The sequence below is a fragment of the Doryrhamphus excisus genome, chromosome 4, assembly GCF_030265055.1.
Source record: "Doryrhamphus excisus isolate RoL2022-K1 chromosome 4, RoL_Dexc_1.0, whole genome shotgun sequence".
In the NCBI taxonomy this organism is placed as follows: Eukaryota; Metazoa; Chordata; class Actinopteri; order Syngnathiformes; family Syngnathidae; genus Doryrhamphus; species Doryrhamphus excisus.
This window is the reverse complement of record NC_080469.1, coordinates 5352097-5369583: the sequence shown is the minus strand read 5'-3', so window position 1 is coordinate 5369583 and position 17487 is coordinate 5352097. Positions and strand designations below refer to the sequence as shown.

The 17487-nt window shown below is 42.3% G+C and overlaps 1 protein-coding gene across 4 annotated transcripts; it reads left to right on the top strand.

Moving 5' to 3' along the window:
- The first annotated feature begins 90 nt into the window (after positions 1–90).
- Positions 91–17087, top strand: LOC131128424 (paxillin-like). Of its 4 annotated transcripts, XM_058071267.1 has the most exons (11): positions 92–256; positions 8557–8765; positions 9169–9254; positions 9330–9469; positions 9545–9728; positions 9899–10013; positions 13105–13263; positions 13343–13516; positions 13590–13671; positions 13745–13893; positions 15620–17087. In XM_058071267.1, the coding sequence occupies exons 1-11, from the start codon at positions 244–246 to the stop codon at positions 15884–15886; spliced, it is 1578 nt and encodes a 525-aa protein (XP_057927250.1). In that variant the 5' UTR covers positions 92–243; the 3' UTR covers positions 15887–17087. The 4 variants fall into 4 exon arrangements, with proteins under 4 accessions (XP_057927248.1, XP_057927247.1, XP_057927250.1 ...); XM_058071265.1 differs by lacking the exons at positions 13105–13263; positions 13343–13516; positions 13590–13671; positions 13745–13893; positions 15620–17087 and adding exons at positions 10150–11382; positions 12239–12496; positions 12595–13098 and having other exon boundaries at positions 91–256; XM_058071264.1 differs by lacking the exons at positions 13105–13263; positions 13343–13516; positions 13590–13671; positions 13745–13893; positions 15620–17087 and adding exons at positions 10150–11382; positions 12239–12505; positions 12595–13098 and having other exon boundaries at positions 91–256.
- Positions 17088–17487: the final 400 nt, after the last annotated feature.

Below are 17487 nucleotides of genomic sequence, written 5' to 3'. Positions count from 1 at the left end.
GTCTATCCATCTAGTAGTATCCTATTTTGGCCACTAGATGTCACTTAAAGACGCCTGACAGCTGGGTACTTAGTCGCGCGCTCTGGTGAAGTACACGGTGCACAGATTGCGCGTTCACGTGAACGACCCTGACTAAACTTCCAGGAGAATCCACGGTGAAGTTTGGACAAGGAAAGCCGCACTTGGTTCACTGTGTTGGGGGGGACTGTGGAACGTTCAGTGACGCTAAAACAACCAAGCACCATGGACGACCTGGGTGAGTACTACAGTAATGTTGCCGTTGCGAAAGTAACGGGTGGTAGCAGGGTGGAGGAGGCAACGTAACGTGAACATTTCTTCGTGGGGTTTCTCGTTCACTTGAGGCGCATTCCCGTGTTGAAATTCACCCAAAATGTGTGTTGTTTTTTTTTTTACATTTCATCTTATCTCATATTAGCTTAGTTTAGTCTCGTTTTTTCAGCAAGAACTAGTGGTAGCCTGAAGGCTGGACCTCGCTAGCATTTTACCTTCAACCCCCCTTTAACGCCTCACGTCAGGATTTGAACACCGTCTATACTTTACATTTAAATATGAGCATTTAAATTGAACTGCAGTGTGACGGTGAGATATTATAGTTAATTTACTCTCTTCGAGTTTCAACTTTGCCCCCTCAACTTTTGCCCCCAAACTGCTGCCAGCGGGCCTGACTGGACATACATAAACATACACACACACACACACACACACACACACACACACACACACACACACACACACACACCAATACCTCAATAACATCGCTTTATGTATATTGAATAAAAGACGGTCAATATCTAAATCATTAATTAGTCAAATGTAACACACAGTAAGTGAGCCAAAATGCATTTTATTATTGATGAGCTTCAACACAGTGGGATGAGGCACAGAGACCATATGTTAATGAAATTACAAAATTAGTATCTACCCATCCATTTTTAATACGTCTTATACTCATTTGGGTCACAGGTGAGCTGGAGTCGATCCCAGCTGACTTTGGGCAAGAAGCAGGCTACACCATGGACTGGTCACCAGTCAATAACAGAGCACATATACTGTAGGCAACCATTCCCGCTCACATTCTATTACACCTATGGACAATTTGGGGTGTGTTTTTGGTCAGGTTTAAACGAAGCGTCATCTGTTTTCTCTGTCAACTGAAGTCCACTGAACCCAGGACCGGGCCAAACAGGTGGCCCGAGACCGCCTGAGAGATGTGCCTGGTGGAGTCTAGTCCTGAGTGAGGCAAAAGTGAACACCAGCAGCACCAAAATACAGGATATGATGTCAGTAAATATAAGCAAAACCAGGCGTTGGTTAGCAAAATCCAACAAAAAAAGAGTTTAAAACTGATAAAAAATAATCAAAATACGAGATAAATGTAAGCCGAGAAGCGGAAATACAGTACAGGTGGCCCAAACAAACATAATTTAATTTAATAAAAAAAATTTTGTTGCAACCATTGTAAAAGAATATCAGCAAACGCCAGTGTCTCCACACACACACACACACACACACACACACACACACACAAGCGCCCAGCCTGGCATAACTTCCAGGTTGCTACATTATCATCATTGATGATTCTATATGAAACTGTAATAAGCTTATCTCTACATTCAAGTATGTTGTTGTAACATAGCAACACAGACGTTTTGTGCAGTGAAGTTTGTGATGTGAACAGACGGCTTGTGTGCATGCGTGTGCTCGAGCTCGAGTGAGGAGCATGACGATATGTTTGCTGATATTCTTCTAAAAAATTCACTGACGAAATTAAAGCACAGACATGGCTCAATTATTAGCAATCTTTACAGGTGGTATCGGAAATTTCAGATAATCAAATTAGACTGGTATCGGAACCCAATATTGACTCTATCTTTAATTTATATGGAAATTTGAGACAAGAATATAATTTCCTTCAATTAAAAAAAAAACAATACATTTTTGGCTTATATTTCTAATGGGTCAACCACTTGTTACTGAAGTAAACTTGTGTTATCAATTAAATATGTCCAAATGTATGTGAGGATGTAGTCCTGAGTATTCACTATTCACTAAATCAATCTGTAACCCCTTGACCTTTTGCACTGAACCCCTGAACTTCTAATTTAGTTGTGATCTATTTTCGCGAGCTGGTCTGTCTGCTGTATTCGCCTGTGTTTTTTAACTTGATGTAGGTCTCTTTCCACAGTCCTTAGTATCCCATAGCAGTTTAACGTTTTTCAGGGGGTTTACGTGTCAAGACACAGAGGCGTGTTTTTAGTGTCCCCTGTTGTGCGAATACCTCCAGGATACATTTGGAGTGGTAGCCGCTTTGCGGCAGTGAAAGGGATGATTGTTGTTTGAGAGGAAGCCTGGATTCTCACTGAAGAAGCCGTAGCCAAAGGCTGAAGGCGGGGTGAGGCAACAGAAGAATGTCAAACATCGCTCAGATGAACGCTCCAAGGCCAAATACTCTCTGGGTCATGACCCCGCTCTCTATCTCTACTCTGAGCTACATGCATGTAGCCCCAAGAGGGATTATCCTCTCACATATGCATCCCTTGATAATTGCATTTGCTTTGAAATTGCATATAGAATATATATAGTATTTATTTAACTGCAGTACTCTTCACTTATGTCAGTTGTTCACACTAAATCTGCAAAGACAAACTCTGTATTTAACATGTACATGCAGTATTTCATGGCCAACAACCACATCTTTAGCTCCAAGGATCAGCGATGAGTGTCTGGTATCAATGGAGTTGTTTGGAAATCGGATCAGTCTCGATAGTGCTCACCTCTCAATGAAGGGAATTCCCTCTGAAAGCGAGCCCTCCAGGAATTAGACAGAGCTTTTTTTCTGAACAGTCCGTCAGAGTCTAGATCAGATGGCAGCCATACTGAATGAATCAGTAACTCCGGTGACACGTTCCTGGGTGCATCTTACTGTATACCAGATACGGTAGCCGCTTCTACAGATGTTATTTAACTTAGACATAAAACTGTCCAGTGGGCCTTCAGGCTATTCTCACTTTGCGTCTGTTGGGGATGGAAGCCACCGTACATCTGTCTTTTGAATTCCTCAGGATTGTGTGACAGACTGATCTCACAGGGCTGTGAAGATCCTGATCTATGTTTGCATGTTTCTTATCTCTTGCAATCTAAGCCACAGGAGTCGATTGCAGATACACTGAGCTTTCAGCACAGAGCGCCATCAGAGGTTGATAAAATAAATAAACATAACTGCATATTGTTTCCGATACATGTATTGTTGCACCAGACTGCTGGAGTATGATAGAGACGTACATGCACAACACTAAACAGTGCTTATGACTCACAAATTTCAAGCCTGTGACTTGGGACTTGACTCAGGACCTCAATTGGACTTGCATGTTTTTACTTGAGATTTGACTGAAGACTTGAGACTTTCTCGAGAATGGCAAAACATTGACTTTCTCCCACCTCTGTTATAGTATTTACTGTTATTGTGATTGCACATAGAAAACATCAGCTAGATGCCCTTTGCAACCTGCAGCACTACTCATCTTGTAGCACTCAGGGTTTTCCTGAGAGAGCGCTGAGGTAAGGCCAACACACTCTTAAATGTTGTGTGTTCAAACAGCATACCAAAAGGTCTTCAAGCGGTTTCTGTGACCCGGTTATTCAACAGCACAGTTAGTGTAACCCAACTAGCTATCATCACCCCATGATGGCTGCAGGGTTTGTGCACCGCGGGTCCAAACCAGGGGGCTTGCTTTCTATGCAAGTGGGAAGTCTCCTGGCTGTAAATCATTTTTGTTACCGAACTCCCCACCCATCCTGTTCTGGATCTGGGGAACAGAGAGCCGCATGGCTGACTTAATCGCTTAGGCAACAGACCCTGCCCTACATCCTGAGGAAACAGCAGAAAAACAACAAGCAGAGTCAGCACTGAAGGCCACTGTTAGAAACACTGCTTGTAGGTGGTAATTGCTCTTGGCCTAGTATAGTCTAGTATTATTGTTATTGAGGACATCTTACTCACTATATAGTTACCATTTTCTTTCTTTACTCATTCATGCATCTTCCTAGTTCTTTGGTTCTTTGATGAGTTTGTAGTCCTCACACAAAGCATTATTATGATGGGATTGGTCCATTGTGTTAAAGCCTGGAACAATAACAAATTTTGCTGATTCATAATTATGCTTTTTTATTATCAAAGATATTCGATCATATCATCCTGTAAAAAAAACAGTCAACATTTTCAACATATTTTTCCAAGAACAGGTTTAGATTTTTCCAATGATAACTCCAAATTGTCCATCGGTATGAATGTGAGTGTGAATGGTTGTTTGACTATACGTATGTGCCCTGTGATTGGCTGGCGACCAGATCCGGGTGTACCCCGCCTCACACCCACAGACAGCTGGGATAGGCTCCAGCACCCCCCGCGACCCTCGTGAGGATAAGTGGTAGAAAATGAATGAATGAATGAATGAAGAAAATGACTTATACCGGTATAGATGATAAAACGTATACAAGCTGAGATGATGACTGCGTGCCGGCGTGGATACAGGTCAGTTTTATTGGGTGGCACTGTGTCTGGGTGATGGGTCACTGATGGTTTAGTGGTTGACTTGCCTGACATTTTAAAGTTTTTTTTTTTGTCAGAACCTTTATGATTTTTAATGATATTGCTTCAAAGAGCCTTTTTTAACTTTGTGGATTTAGATTTGATATATTGATTTTTTTTTTGGGGGGGGGCAGTGTTGTCACATTTAAAGAGGACTCAAACATGTCCAACAATAAATAAAATTACATTGCCAAATCCTTTCTCAGCCTATTCAGATCATCCACGTTTTTAAATCCTGATAAGGACTCAAATATTTGGGAGTATTTTACTTTAATTGTGAGGCGGTAAAAAGCTGAGGACTGAAATCACTGAACCCGTCAAGAAATAGTTGTGGCTGTTTCAGTTCAACTGAGCAACTAATGCCAGGCCAGGGCCAGCCAATGACAGCATTATGTTCCAGTGAGCCAACAGAATAAATAATTGGCAAATATGGTTGAAAACACATAGACAAATCCTTTTCAGATTGCCTATCCTCTCTGGGAATGTTAAATAAACCACATTTCCACCAGGTGGTCCAGTTCCATTTGATTTGCATGGTATGTTTTGGACAGTTTTTTTTTTTTTTTTGGGGGGGGGGTATAGTTGCATCAGCTTTTTAAATATGACATTGTAGGACTGAGCAGTTGGCAAATTAATTCCATACAGACAAATACATTACTACGGATGAATCATTTTCATGGAACTGTCAGTGTTTTCATGTGGCCCCTGTTTGTGATCTAAAAAAAACCTCTAACAGACATGACAGACCTTTGTAATCAATGCTCTGCAGAGAAGTGCATTTATGTTAGCTCTACACTCACAAAGGGGGTGTCTTGTTTCAGACATGGTATTTGCATAGTATTATTAGGTGTATTTATTTACATTATATCAGTATGTAGTGACACTCATTGTGTATGTGACTTTATGTTGTATGAAGATTTTATTTTCAACTTTTTCACTAGCTGTTCCAGTTTAAGTGTCTGGCTGCACTAAACTAAGGCTTATGGCCCAGGCTGCCTCCCCCCCCCCCCCCCCCCCCCCCCCCCCCCCCCAGACATCTCACCATTTGATGCACCCTGGCGAATCAACACCATTGCATGCCTGTTAATAGAAAAGATTAAACAGCCGCAGTTGCCCGCCTGTATTGCACACTGCTCTCTGTCGGAAATGCACAGTGTCAGTATCAACTTTATTTTGGAATTCAAAGCATGTACCAGTTAGTGGATTTGGCCCTGTCATTGTCAACATATTTGTCATTGTCTTTTCATTTTTTTCAATCAGCTTTTTTTTTTAAATTTTACATTTTAAACGACGGGCAAGGGCAATAATACATTGCCTTCCAAGCCCGATGTCTTTGCTTTGGCACATTAGACAGAGGAATGTGTGGAATTCCACATCCACCTTCACATCCATCTGATAAAGGCCGTGGTGGAGCCTGTTGTGGGCGCAGTGACAAGACTGGACAAGTACCCACTGCCACAAGAATGTGTACTGTATCCATATGAGCTGTTGCGGACTGACATTGGTTAACCAAATGAGACGCAGATGCTTCATATAACTAACTGGGGATCAGCTTTTTATTAGATGTTTGACTGATGTGTTCAACTGAAATGATCAGCATCAGTCATAAATCTTTGGATGACACGTTTCCTCCGGAGACTACACAATTGCACGATTGAGTCAGTACACAGTATGTGGAGTAGAATTGGACTTTGTCTTCTGGCTCTTAGCCCCTCTTTGGAATGGAAAAGATTAGCCTGTTGCTCAACTTACAGTGCATGTTTGCAATCTGTCTGCTTCTGACTCTTTGTGAGCCACATTGGTGTGAGACATGCAAACGCCCTCCGTCATCACCGTGTAACACTCAATGCTGCCCTCCACAGGGATAATTCCATATTTTACTTCCTCTTAACACTTTTCCAGACACACGTAAAAGGATGATTTTTAAAAGTTCAGTATTATCTTCCATGGAGTCTTATAAAGAACACTTTGACACGTTTAATTTTAGTAACATTTCAAACGATCATTATGAAACTGTGATACAGTTTCAAAACGACTTTGGTATATTGTATTTTGGTTTGGTGGCAGTCACTGCTACTCCCCATTTTGGGGATGAATGTGGTTTCAAGAATTGGCATTGCCTCCAAGTACTTTGAAAGACCGCAGGCAGTAGGCTTTGTTTGCCAATGCAGTATAAGGCTTTCTAGGAACAGGACTATTTCATTGTTTATTTCCAAAGTGCCAAAAATGGATATATGAGAGGCATGAGTTTATGTATGAATTGCATACCGAAAGCCAGCGCTGGAATTTTTTTCCTTCCTTCAGGCTTTGTTTTATGAGTGACAAAGTCAACTTCAGTAAGACTTGTTCAGCACGTCAGCACCAGGTGCAGATTATTTTGAGAAGGCCGTGATATTTCAGCTCATTTGCACAGACATGAGCTACTCGCTGAGCTTACTGCTTTAAATAGGCAGCGTGTCCCATGTGGTTTATGGTAAACTTGACCAACACAACATGTAACCTTTGGGCATAATGTCTCATATGTAGAAGCTGGATACATTCATTAGAAGATGAGAGAAGACTCATATACATCTAGTCTGTTACACATGTTGAAATCAAATATAAGATTACTGTATAATCACATTGACTGTTAGTTTGTAAGAAATTCAGTGATATTGGTAACTATTTGGGGCACTTTGGCAAGTGAAGCGATTGTGCCAAGCAGACCACTCCCCCAGTAGCAGTAAATCATGCTCTTGTTCCCTGACTATCTTTGTCCGTCTGCTTCACAGCACACATTACTGTGGCTGAACACATACAACAGGTGCGGCAAGAATGTGAGTACAGATACTGGCCTTTAATTGAATCTGGGAAATTTTGGGTTGTTTTTTTTTTTTAAATAAATGTATGGATACTTGCCTGTAATCTTGCCTCTTTAGTTTAAAATAGCTTTGTGTCCATCATTTACTTACAGTTTCTGTTGTTGTCTTTCTGAATTGCTAAAGTTTTGTCATTTTTACACATTGTATGGACTGAGATGACATGAGAATAGCATTAAAAAACATATACATTTACAATTTTTCTTGGCGAAACAAAGCCATTGCATCTTTACACAGATCCCAAATTTCACACCAATGTTTCCCAAAGGACTATAATCTATCTGTGGCATTTGGGCAGTGAGATGTGGTGTGATGTCATAGTTTGATTTGCATAATTGGCCATGACTCTTAGATCTTGTTTTTAGCAGCAGAATACAAAGTTTACTTTAATTTCATGCACCGGATGCAGATAGTACGTATGCGTTTATAACACACACATGCCAATTAGCATGTCATGTACTATTAATGTCTAACTATATTGATAAACAAACATGTTTTATCAGGCTTCTGATTGGCCAAAATGCGCTTGCCAGCCTGTGAATGTGTTTTGTGGGAAACACTGCACACTTTGTATGAACATAGTATTCCAATCCATACATCAATTATTCTCTATTCCTGTATTTCATTTCATATTAGGATTATGAGCCACTGTGTTCCAAGTGTCTGCAGTGTTAAAGTATGCAGCCAGTGATTGTGACCTATTCCTGCCAGGCTTGTGTGATGTAAGAGTGTATTTTACTCTTGCGTTCCACTGGCCACTCAGCTTTGTAGCATACCTCCTGTCTTAGACAGTGTTCAGATATACTTCGGCTTCTTTGTTCAGAATAAAAACCAGGAAACTGGAGGATTGATAGCAACTGATCAGCAATAGGGTTGCGTTTATAGTAAAGGAGATGTTTCACAAAGGCTCAAACATTATGATGTCATCATGATGTATTAAAAGGCGGATTGCTTTTTGGTGTGCGGATGGAATCAGAGACCGAGACAGATCAGCTGCTAACAAAATCCCAGCAGACCCTTAAAACCAAATATGAACGCATCCATGAGTGTCTTCCTGTGCTGACGCTGACGTCAAACTTTACATTTCAGATGCCTTACTAGCTGACCTGGAATCGACGACATCCCACATTTCAAAGCGACCAGTGTTTTTGCCAGATGAGACCCCCTACTCCATCCCCACCAGCGGACACTACTACCAGGATGTATCAGTTCCACCTCCAGTCCCACCTCCACCAACAACAGAAGCTCTCAACGGTTCACTGCAAGACCACAAAGATTCTTGCCACTCCTCTCAGCAGGTACACATGTGACAAGTGTGACAATTTAACAACTGGAAATGTGGAACTTTTAGACACTAATAAATGAGTAACACGTATGATATGTAGTTTTTTTTTATGCAAACGCTTGCCACTTGCCCTTTGTGATATTTCTTCGGTCCTCTTCTATTCTTTTAACATCACTCATTGGGAGTATTGTTGCTAAGCATAACAACATGAATGCACCTCCAATGCTAGACATGCTTATTGAAACTAACTGACTTAATGAATAAACTAAGATGGATAAAATCAGTCATGTGAAATTTGGAACCTGAACTTGTGTTGTATTTGGTTCTCTTTAATTTGTGCCCCATTCTACTAATGCTTGTCATGAGATGAAAAACAGTGAGTGTTTTCAAAGTGACTGACTGTTAAATGGACGCAGTCTCTAGGTTCAGGCCAAAAGAACTCATGGTCACGGGACAGTAGCAGCTCTCCAAATTCTCACATCGAAGAAGACCACGTCTACAGGTTTACATGCGACTTACACTCTGTCGTCACTGTTTGTCCTTGTGGCTGTTATTAACACGCGTTTCCCTTTCTCAGCTTTCCCAACAAACAGAAATCATCTGACTCATCGACAGCAGCCATGACCTCTGCCCTGGGCAGCAACTTGTCAGAGCTTGACAGGCTACTGCTGGAGCTCAATGCGGTTCAACAGAGCTCCCCTTCATTCCCCACTACAGGTAGAATCAAGACCTTCTTTGTCAGGCCTGTCAATGCTGATGAGCTGCAGATGAGTAGCGTTCGTGCTTCCACAGAGGAGAGGGCACCCCCCTTGCCATCCACCAGCATCACCCACTATGAAAACGGCAATGCCCCTGAAATCAGAGTGAGTCCACCTCCTCAGGAGGAGCCCAATAGAAATGGAACGAAGCCGGATGAAGCTCGGTCTACAGTGGAGAGTCTTTTGGATGAGCTAGAGGGTTCAGTGCCTTCCACCAGGTTGGTATGAGCTACATGCTAAGGCAAGGAAACCATTTAGGACAGTAGTTGTTTTCAGTGTCACCTTTCAAGGTATTTGCACATTTTTTTTTTAAATGGAAATCTGTCAATAGTGATCGGTACCCGATGGATCGTTTCACCCCTAGTAATTGGTATATTGTATTTTCCAGCCCCTCCCCTCGCCACAGCGATTTGGATAGCTCCTCTCAGCAGCAAGCACGGATTTCAGCTTCATGTGCCACAAGAGAGTTAGATGAACTGATGGCCTCCTTGTCTGACTTCAAGGTACAAATGAAGAGTAATTAATTGTCAGACTGCTTCACAAACTAACTCAAGGCTCTTTTCAAGCTTTCTTTCTGTCATATTCTTGATGGATCCTCCCTTCTTGTGTTCTGGCTTACTCTCATTTCTGTGTTTCTAGCCCAGCTCTTTAGGCTCTTTGCTGGACCCAGCAGGAGCAACTTCCGCCTCTTCTCATCTTCCAGTCTCTCCAGTCACTTTCGTCACCCCAGTGGATTCCCCTTTCCTCAGTCTGTCCCACTCATCTGCCTGTGCCTCTCCCATGTTTTCCTTGCCTGCTGGTCTAGAGCTGCACATAGACGAGGATGGAGGAGACAGAGGCTTATCAGTGCCTCATCTGAATCCTTTCCCTTGTTACAGTCCTATATCCTCCCTTTCTTCAGCCAGCAACCATGACTCTGTAGCTGATGTGTTTGCCCCCGTGCCCTCCTCCCCAAACAATTCACTGCGAGTCATCTCACAGTCTGCCTCTTTTATCTCCAACCCACAGAGAAACAGTTTAAGCCCATCCACTACTCCCTCACTGACCTCGGTAAACACGGTCCTGGACAAGACCTCCAAATCACCTAGTCCATCAGTAGAGTGTGTTTCACACTCGGCTGTTGCTTGTAAACAATCCTGTTCACCAGACATAATGACCAATGGCTCTTTTGTCATTCATGATCCTAGTCTGAATCTCTTCGCTCCACCCCATAACCTGCTCAGCCCTCCTATCTCTTCACCTTCACCTCTCCCTGCTACTTCCTCTGTAACCCCACCCCGCACCAGTTTTTCCCGCCTGACCTCCTCCCCAGTCTCTGTGGCAAACGTCTCCTCCCCTGTGACCTTCCTGGCCTCTTCAATCCCCAGCGGACATCTGCTGGAGCCAACAGCCATGCCCCAACTCCCTTTAGAAGAAGCTTCCCTGGATGAAGCGCTGGACAAGCTGCTAGCTATGAGTTTTTCACCAAATCACTCAGCTGACCTGCAGCTGAAAATGGAGGCACATTGTCTTGGAAGCGATGCCCCAGAGGTGCAGGAGGACCTCCTCCTGCCCATGGACAGAAACTGTGCGCACCCTGACACGTTCACTTGCACCACCAACACCATCACGGATGAGTCAGTGGATGGAGGCACCGATGCCAATGGAGAGCTGGACTGGGCTGATGAAGAGCTGTCCATGTCCTTCCATGACGGCACAATGACGCCTTATACCGAGAGACTATACACAGATGGCAGCATGACACCACTGACGGAAGCTAGCTGGATGGACGAGTCTATGACGCCGTCCACTTGCCCCGGGACACCTGACGTTGCCCTGGACTTGCCTTTGTTCCAGCCGCCCAATATGGACAGAGTCTCTGCATCGGGTCACGTAGGCATTTCCTCTCTTGCTCGATGCAGGTTGTCCTTGTGTTCCTCACAGATAACGTGTGTTTGCTAATCGGAGTGCTTCATCTAGTGCCTGCTTGACTTGAGACTGAAACACAACAAATGAAAACCCCTTTCAAAAAAGACATTGATGTCTTTCTGTCATGAATCAGCTGCTGCGGTTGTTTACGTAACATAACATATTTTTTCATATAATTCATTTTAACATGGTACCATGTTCTCATTAGAACAAGGCAAATTGTCTTTTCAATCTCCAGTAATAACAGTTCAGAACATGAACAGGTTCTTCAGTTCTCTTGCCTAGTCTGTTTACTTGCTCTTACACAGCGTCGTCGTTGGTTGGTTGGTTGTTTAAAAGCTTGTTAAAGTTAGGTGTATTACTGTGTTTTTTTTTATTATTCCCTGTTGTAGTAGCGGCCCTGTGTGTTTACGTACCTGTTACATGTTGTGGTATTATTTTTGTACTTGCATCGTGATTATAGTAAGCGGTCTGTCTCGTAACCACCACCCCCTCCATTGCTTTCACGATGTGACAATGTCATTGAGGATTGAGCTGGCTGCGAGTTTGAGACCCCTAAATTTGACTAAACCCACTAAAGCTGAGTTCTGAAGGTCTGGTTGTTAACAGTTATTCCTTTTGTCGTTTTATTTACTACTAGAAAGATATTAGTCACTACAGAGTGAGGCGTACATGACCCCTCGTCCAACCATTGCATCCCTGCTTTGTGATTGGGAATACTCATGGTGTGACTCACCTGCTTGGAGTGCTGTTCCCATTGATAACACTGAAGGATGAGTTCTGTGGATTGCTGATGAAACTGCTCAACATTCCCATCTAGATCAAATCCGTAATTAGGCGCACTAAGGAGACCCCCAACGTGCATCCTATGTATCGAGACGGTCTCCTGCGCAGGAAAATGGGACCCATCATTGTCAACAAGAACACTTCCCAGGATCGTCTCATCGAAGAGCTTCAGGGCAAGTTTGGTATCAGCCGCTCAGAGCGGCGCCGTAAGCAGGCAGATGATTGGCTGACCGATGGGGTCATTGTCACATCCAAGCCTCAGCGCTTCCGTGCTGATGGAGCCGGCAGTGAGGTTGACAAGGTTGGCTTCAGATTTTTCAGTTTATTCGCCTTCACTGTCTACACTGTGTCTTGTTGTTTGCTCCCTTTTGTGTGTCTCCTCTACTTTAGCTCAAAATTAACCCCGTTCCCGAGAGGAAGGTTCTCCCGCCTCCGTCACCTCCCACTCCTCGTAACACACCAATCACAGAAGAACCTAAGCACATGCTGCCAGTGCAGCAGGCTCCTGCTCCTATGCCTCCACCACCTTTACCCTCGGCTCCCCTTTCTCAGCCTCCACACAGCCAGGAACAAGTCACAGCTCCTCCTCAGCAGATAAGAGCACTGCAACCACCACCACCACCAACACCCGTTCAGGAAGCACCTACCCCCAAACCAGAGCCCGCTCCTTCTGTTCGTAAAATCCCAACACAGCCACCAGTGGAAAGTGTTCCACCAGTTGCACCCAAAGTCCTAGTGTCTGTAGGCTGCCAAACTGACTATGACCCACTATTCTTCCCAGTGCAGGCATGAACCCTCGTCTCTTTTTCCCATCTCTTCTACCTTTCAAATACTTGCAGTGAGTGTTGTCTGTGACATAATAAGCTATTTTCAACACTTTCAAAATAACCCCTCCTTCAGATGACTCAAGGCAAAGGTGGTGCTCCCGGCGGTGCCAAGACTCAGGTCAATAAGCTGGACAACATGCTTGGCAGCCTGCAGTCGGACCTCAACAAACTGGGTGTGCAGACGGTCGCTAAAGGAGTGTGTGGCGCCTGCTTGAAGCCAATCGTGGGACAGGTGAGATGCCGGTAGCAGCCAGCAGCATCCCGAGGAAGGTAACGTCAACAGCGGCTTGTCTATTTGCTCGTTTGTGTAGGTGGTGATCGCCATGGGACGCACATGGCACCCTGAACACTTTGTGTGCACGCACTGTCAAGAGGAGATCGGCTCCAGAAACTTCTTTGAGCGAGAAGGACAGCCGTACTGTGAAAGAGATTACCATAACCTATGCTCCCCACGATGCCACTACTGCAACGGGCCCATACTCAATGTGAATCCATCTTTTTTTTAATCCTCTGTTTCTTTATACGACACTGACACAATGTGTTGTCATGTCTTTACAGCAAGTTGTAACTGCACTGGATAAAACATGGCACCCTGAACACTTCTTCTGCGCTCAGTGTGGATGCTTCTTCGACCCAGACGGTATTTTCTTCAAATGTGTCTCCCTTACTTGGAGAGCTGGTCTGTGACTTGTGGTCTTGTCCTCCCTGTGAAGGTTTTCATGAGAAAGATGGAAAGGCCTACTGCAGGAAGGACTACTTTGACATGTTTGCGCCAAAGTGCGGTGGTTGTGCCAGAGCCATTGTGGAGAACTACATCTCAGCGCTCAACTCCCTTTGGCATCCAGAGTGTTTTGTTTGCAGGGTATGTACCTTATGGTGATACGAGTTATATTAGCAATGTCAGACTACAGTAGATCTAATTTCTTAGCAAGGAAAAATCCACATTCTCTCTTCAATTGCCATTGTTCACTCGTGACACAATCCAGGTTTAAGCCCTAAATATGCCTCACACACTTATTAAAGACATTATAATAATATATATAGTATAAAATGTATAAGTACTCAGTAACGACTCACCTCAAGTCATGTTTAGACTTAGACTTAGACTTCCTTTATTGTCATTGCACAATAACACAGCAGTGAAATTGCCAACGAAATGTTGTTGCCTGGCTCCCATATAATAATAAATAATAATAATGTGGAGAATAAATAGATGACATCAAATATGATCAACAATGTACAGCGAAAAACAGTAAATTGCACAAATAATTTAAATCATTTTGAATAAATAATAATAATTTAATGTTTTGCGTGTGCGTGTGGGCAGGTAGAGGGGCTTATTTGGCATTATATTTGGTTTCTATACTTTCCTACAGAAATATATATTTTCTTTTATAAACGACAGGCTATAGTTCCATCAGTGGAGACCATGCTGGATTTAATGTCCAATATAACCCACGATTTTACTAAAATATACACTTAAGCCAAAAATCTATATAATCATACTGTGGTTGTATTTTGAGTTAACTTTTATTAGGCAAATGTGTCTCTTTTAGCTGGAAATGACACACTGAAGTAGTTAAAGGTTTGTCATTTCTAAAAAGATTCATACCTGTGGAAACCTTTTAGTCTTTTCTTGTTTATTTCCAGGTTTAGTATTTAATGTGTAGTTTTTTCTTAATGGCTTATGTGAAGTGTATGCTGTTTTAAAATATCTTTTATAAGCCTCACGAGGGGCTTATAAAAGCAGGGCTGGTGCTTTAGTGTTTGTACGATCTAGATCAGGGGTGAGCAAACTGCAGCCATCGGGCAAAATCAGGGCCGCCAAACATATTAATCCCGCCATTGCTAGACGGCAAAATATGTTGGAAGTAAACAAGGAGTTAACATACTCATGTTTATTGTTCAAAGTTTATATCGTTGTTGCAGCTGGATTACCCAGCATGCCTTGTGGACATAAGTTTTAAAGGACATGCTTAGTTTATTTATGTGATGCGTTAACTTGCTGTGGATGAGTTTGCATTTCAACGAATGAATGATAATGTAAGATGATTGGAATTGGAGGCTCTATCGTGGTCATCAGGCTATAGCACAAAGTTAGCTTAGGGCGCTAGAGAAGGCGTTTCTCCATGCCATGTCTACATAATCAACACCGCTTGCCTGTTGTAATTCCGGTGATGACTTGCGATCATTTATTAACTTATGTTCACGTCGCTTCAGACTTTTGCATCTCACAACTGTGGTGTGTTCAAGGACTGCCAAACAATGTGTGAAATCTCAATACTTGAGGAAAAAAAACACGGTCAGTGAAGCATAAAGACAAACATGTCAAAACGGTGGGCCTTCTAACGGTGTACAGTATGCTGTATATTTTATATATGTCATGTATTTATAAATAGTTGCCAATTTATAGTTTTCTGCAGAAGATTTGGTTTAAATAAAAATATATTTTGACCAAAAATCTGCAAATTTGCAGGGCTGCAACGCAGAATCGCGAATGTGCACGCAATATATAGTATCACAATAACAACATTGTGACTATTGACTATACACTATATCTCCATCTGTTATCTATGGTATCTCTACAGGAGTGTTTCACGCCGTTTGTGAATGGAAGTTTCTTCGAACACGACGGCCAGCCCTACTGTGAAGTCCACTACCACGAGCGCCGCGGTTCGCTGTGCTCCGGCTGTCAGAAACCCATCACAGGTCGTTGTATCACAGCCATGGCCAAGAAGTTCCACCCTGAACACTTTGTCTGTGCTTTCTGCCTCAAGCAACTCAACAAAGGCACCTTTAAGGAACAAAACGACAAACCCTACTGCCATGGCTGCTTTGTCAAGCTGTTTAGTTAAGGAGGGCAGCACCAACTATACTTGTGGTATTGCACACTTCTTACTTTTGGGTCTAGAAAAAGCAAAGTAAGGTGTAAACCTGTTCATTTGTATCAGAGAAGATGTACGGATTTACTTTATGCAGTGTCTAAACTTTAGACTGTGGTGTAGATACAGATATAGTTACATTTAAGAACACCCAAAATCATCGAGGTTGCGTGTTTGTACTCCATATCAGCGTTGTCACGCAACCCTCGTTTCTTTATTTTTTACTTTCTTTAATGAGTTTGTTGTATTTCAGATGGGGAAAGTGTTACGACGACTGAAGCAATCCTGAAATGTGCCTATTTAACATTCTCACTGGTTGAGTGTGTCCTTTTTAGGAATGAAAACAAGTGCAAATCACAGCATTAGCAGGGAGCAGGTGACCTGTTACATTATTACAAAATTAGTGTTCATTGTATCGAACGTTTGACAAAGTGCATTAATTAACCTGAATCGTGGTTTGAATGGAAATTTGATTTGTGCGTTTTTATCTTTGTGGACACATTTGTTAATACCGTCATTTGATGTACGCCAATCATAAATATCAGCGAGAAGAACAACACAACAATGCGTATCATTCAAGTACTTGTATGTCTGTCAGAAATTACACAATTGTTTGAGCTGTTCCAAGCAACAATCTTGTTTTTTCTATTCCACTGCAATATCATTCCTTATTTTCACAGAGAATAAACAGTCATTGTTTATTCATTCTTCATTCAAACAAGTGTAACTTTTCACAGATATTGATATTGATATATCTCCTACTGATACACTGTACTGCAATGAATCAGAGGTGCCTTTTTGTACATCTGCAGCTGAAATACTTGGTATGAATATGACAGAGATATTTAATACTAGTTGGCTTGTGTGTGTTGTCAATCTGTGGTATGGCTGTCAGTCAGCATGTACGTTGGCGTTGATACCTGGTGGTATTTAAAGACCAAAAATAAGATAACCACCAGGCTGAATGTGCACGGAGTTCTTGAAAGTCTTTTTCTGTCTCATAGGAGTTAATGCACTAGCTGTCAAACGATTTTAAGTTATTTAACCAAAACCATGTACCCTTCATATGTTTGTGTTTCATATATATCATTTCTCTGTCTTGTTTTTGAACGTTAAAAGTGTGTCTTTAGTAAGATCCCTCACCTATAGGCCGAGTACAGGAATAAATTCCCTTTTGGTATCAAAATCATTGCCTATGGTTTTATTTCTTCCTGTACTGTAAATCAGGGGTGGCTTTTTCCTTTGAGGGCCGCATTACTTTTCCCTTATCTGAAAAAGTTAGGGGAGCCTAAAAGTAAACATGTATTGTTTTCCACATATAGCCACACGTAACCAAATATTAGGAACCCTTCCCTGGATCTTCACATGAATAAATAGCACTATTAATTAAGAAGAACAGGAAGAAAAAAACTCTTCTTAACCCGTATAATGGCGGTTTGAACCAATGACTTAAAAGTGCATACCGCCACCCACCGTATCGGAGTATGTATGTATATTAACTGTGGAACCCACATTAGCAATTTAAAAAGTAATACAATTTTAATTTAAAAGCAATCTACATTTTACAATATAAC

Excerpts from the sequence above, each read along its gene's own strand:
- LOC131128424 (XM_058071264.1), top strand. Across the intron at positions 8,766-9,168 it reads CTTGCCACTCCTCTCAGCAG|TCTCTAGGTTCAGGCCAAAA; the intron begins GTACACATGTGA and ends AAATGGACGCAG. Across the intron at positions 9,729-9,898 it reads GGTTCAGTGCCTTCCACCAG|CCCCTCCCCTCGCCACAGCG; the intron begins GTTGGTATGAGC and ends TGTATTTTCCAG.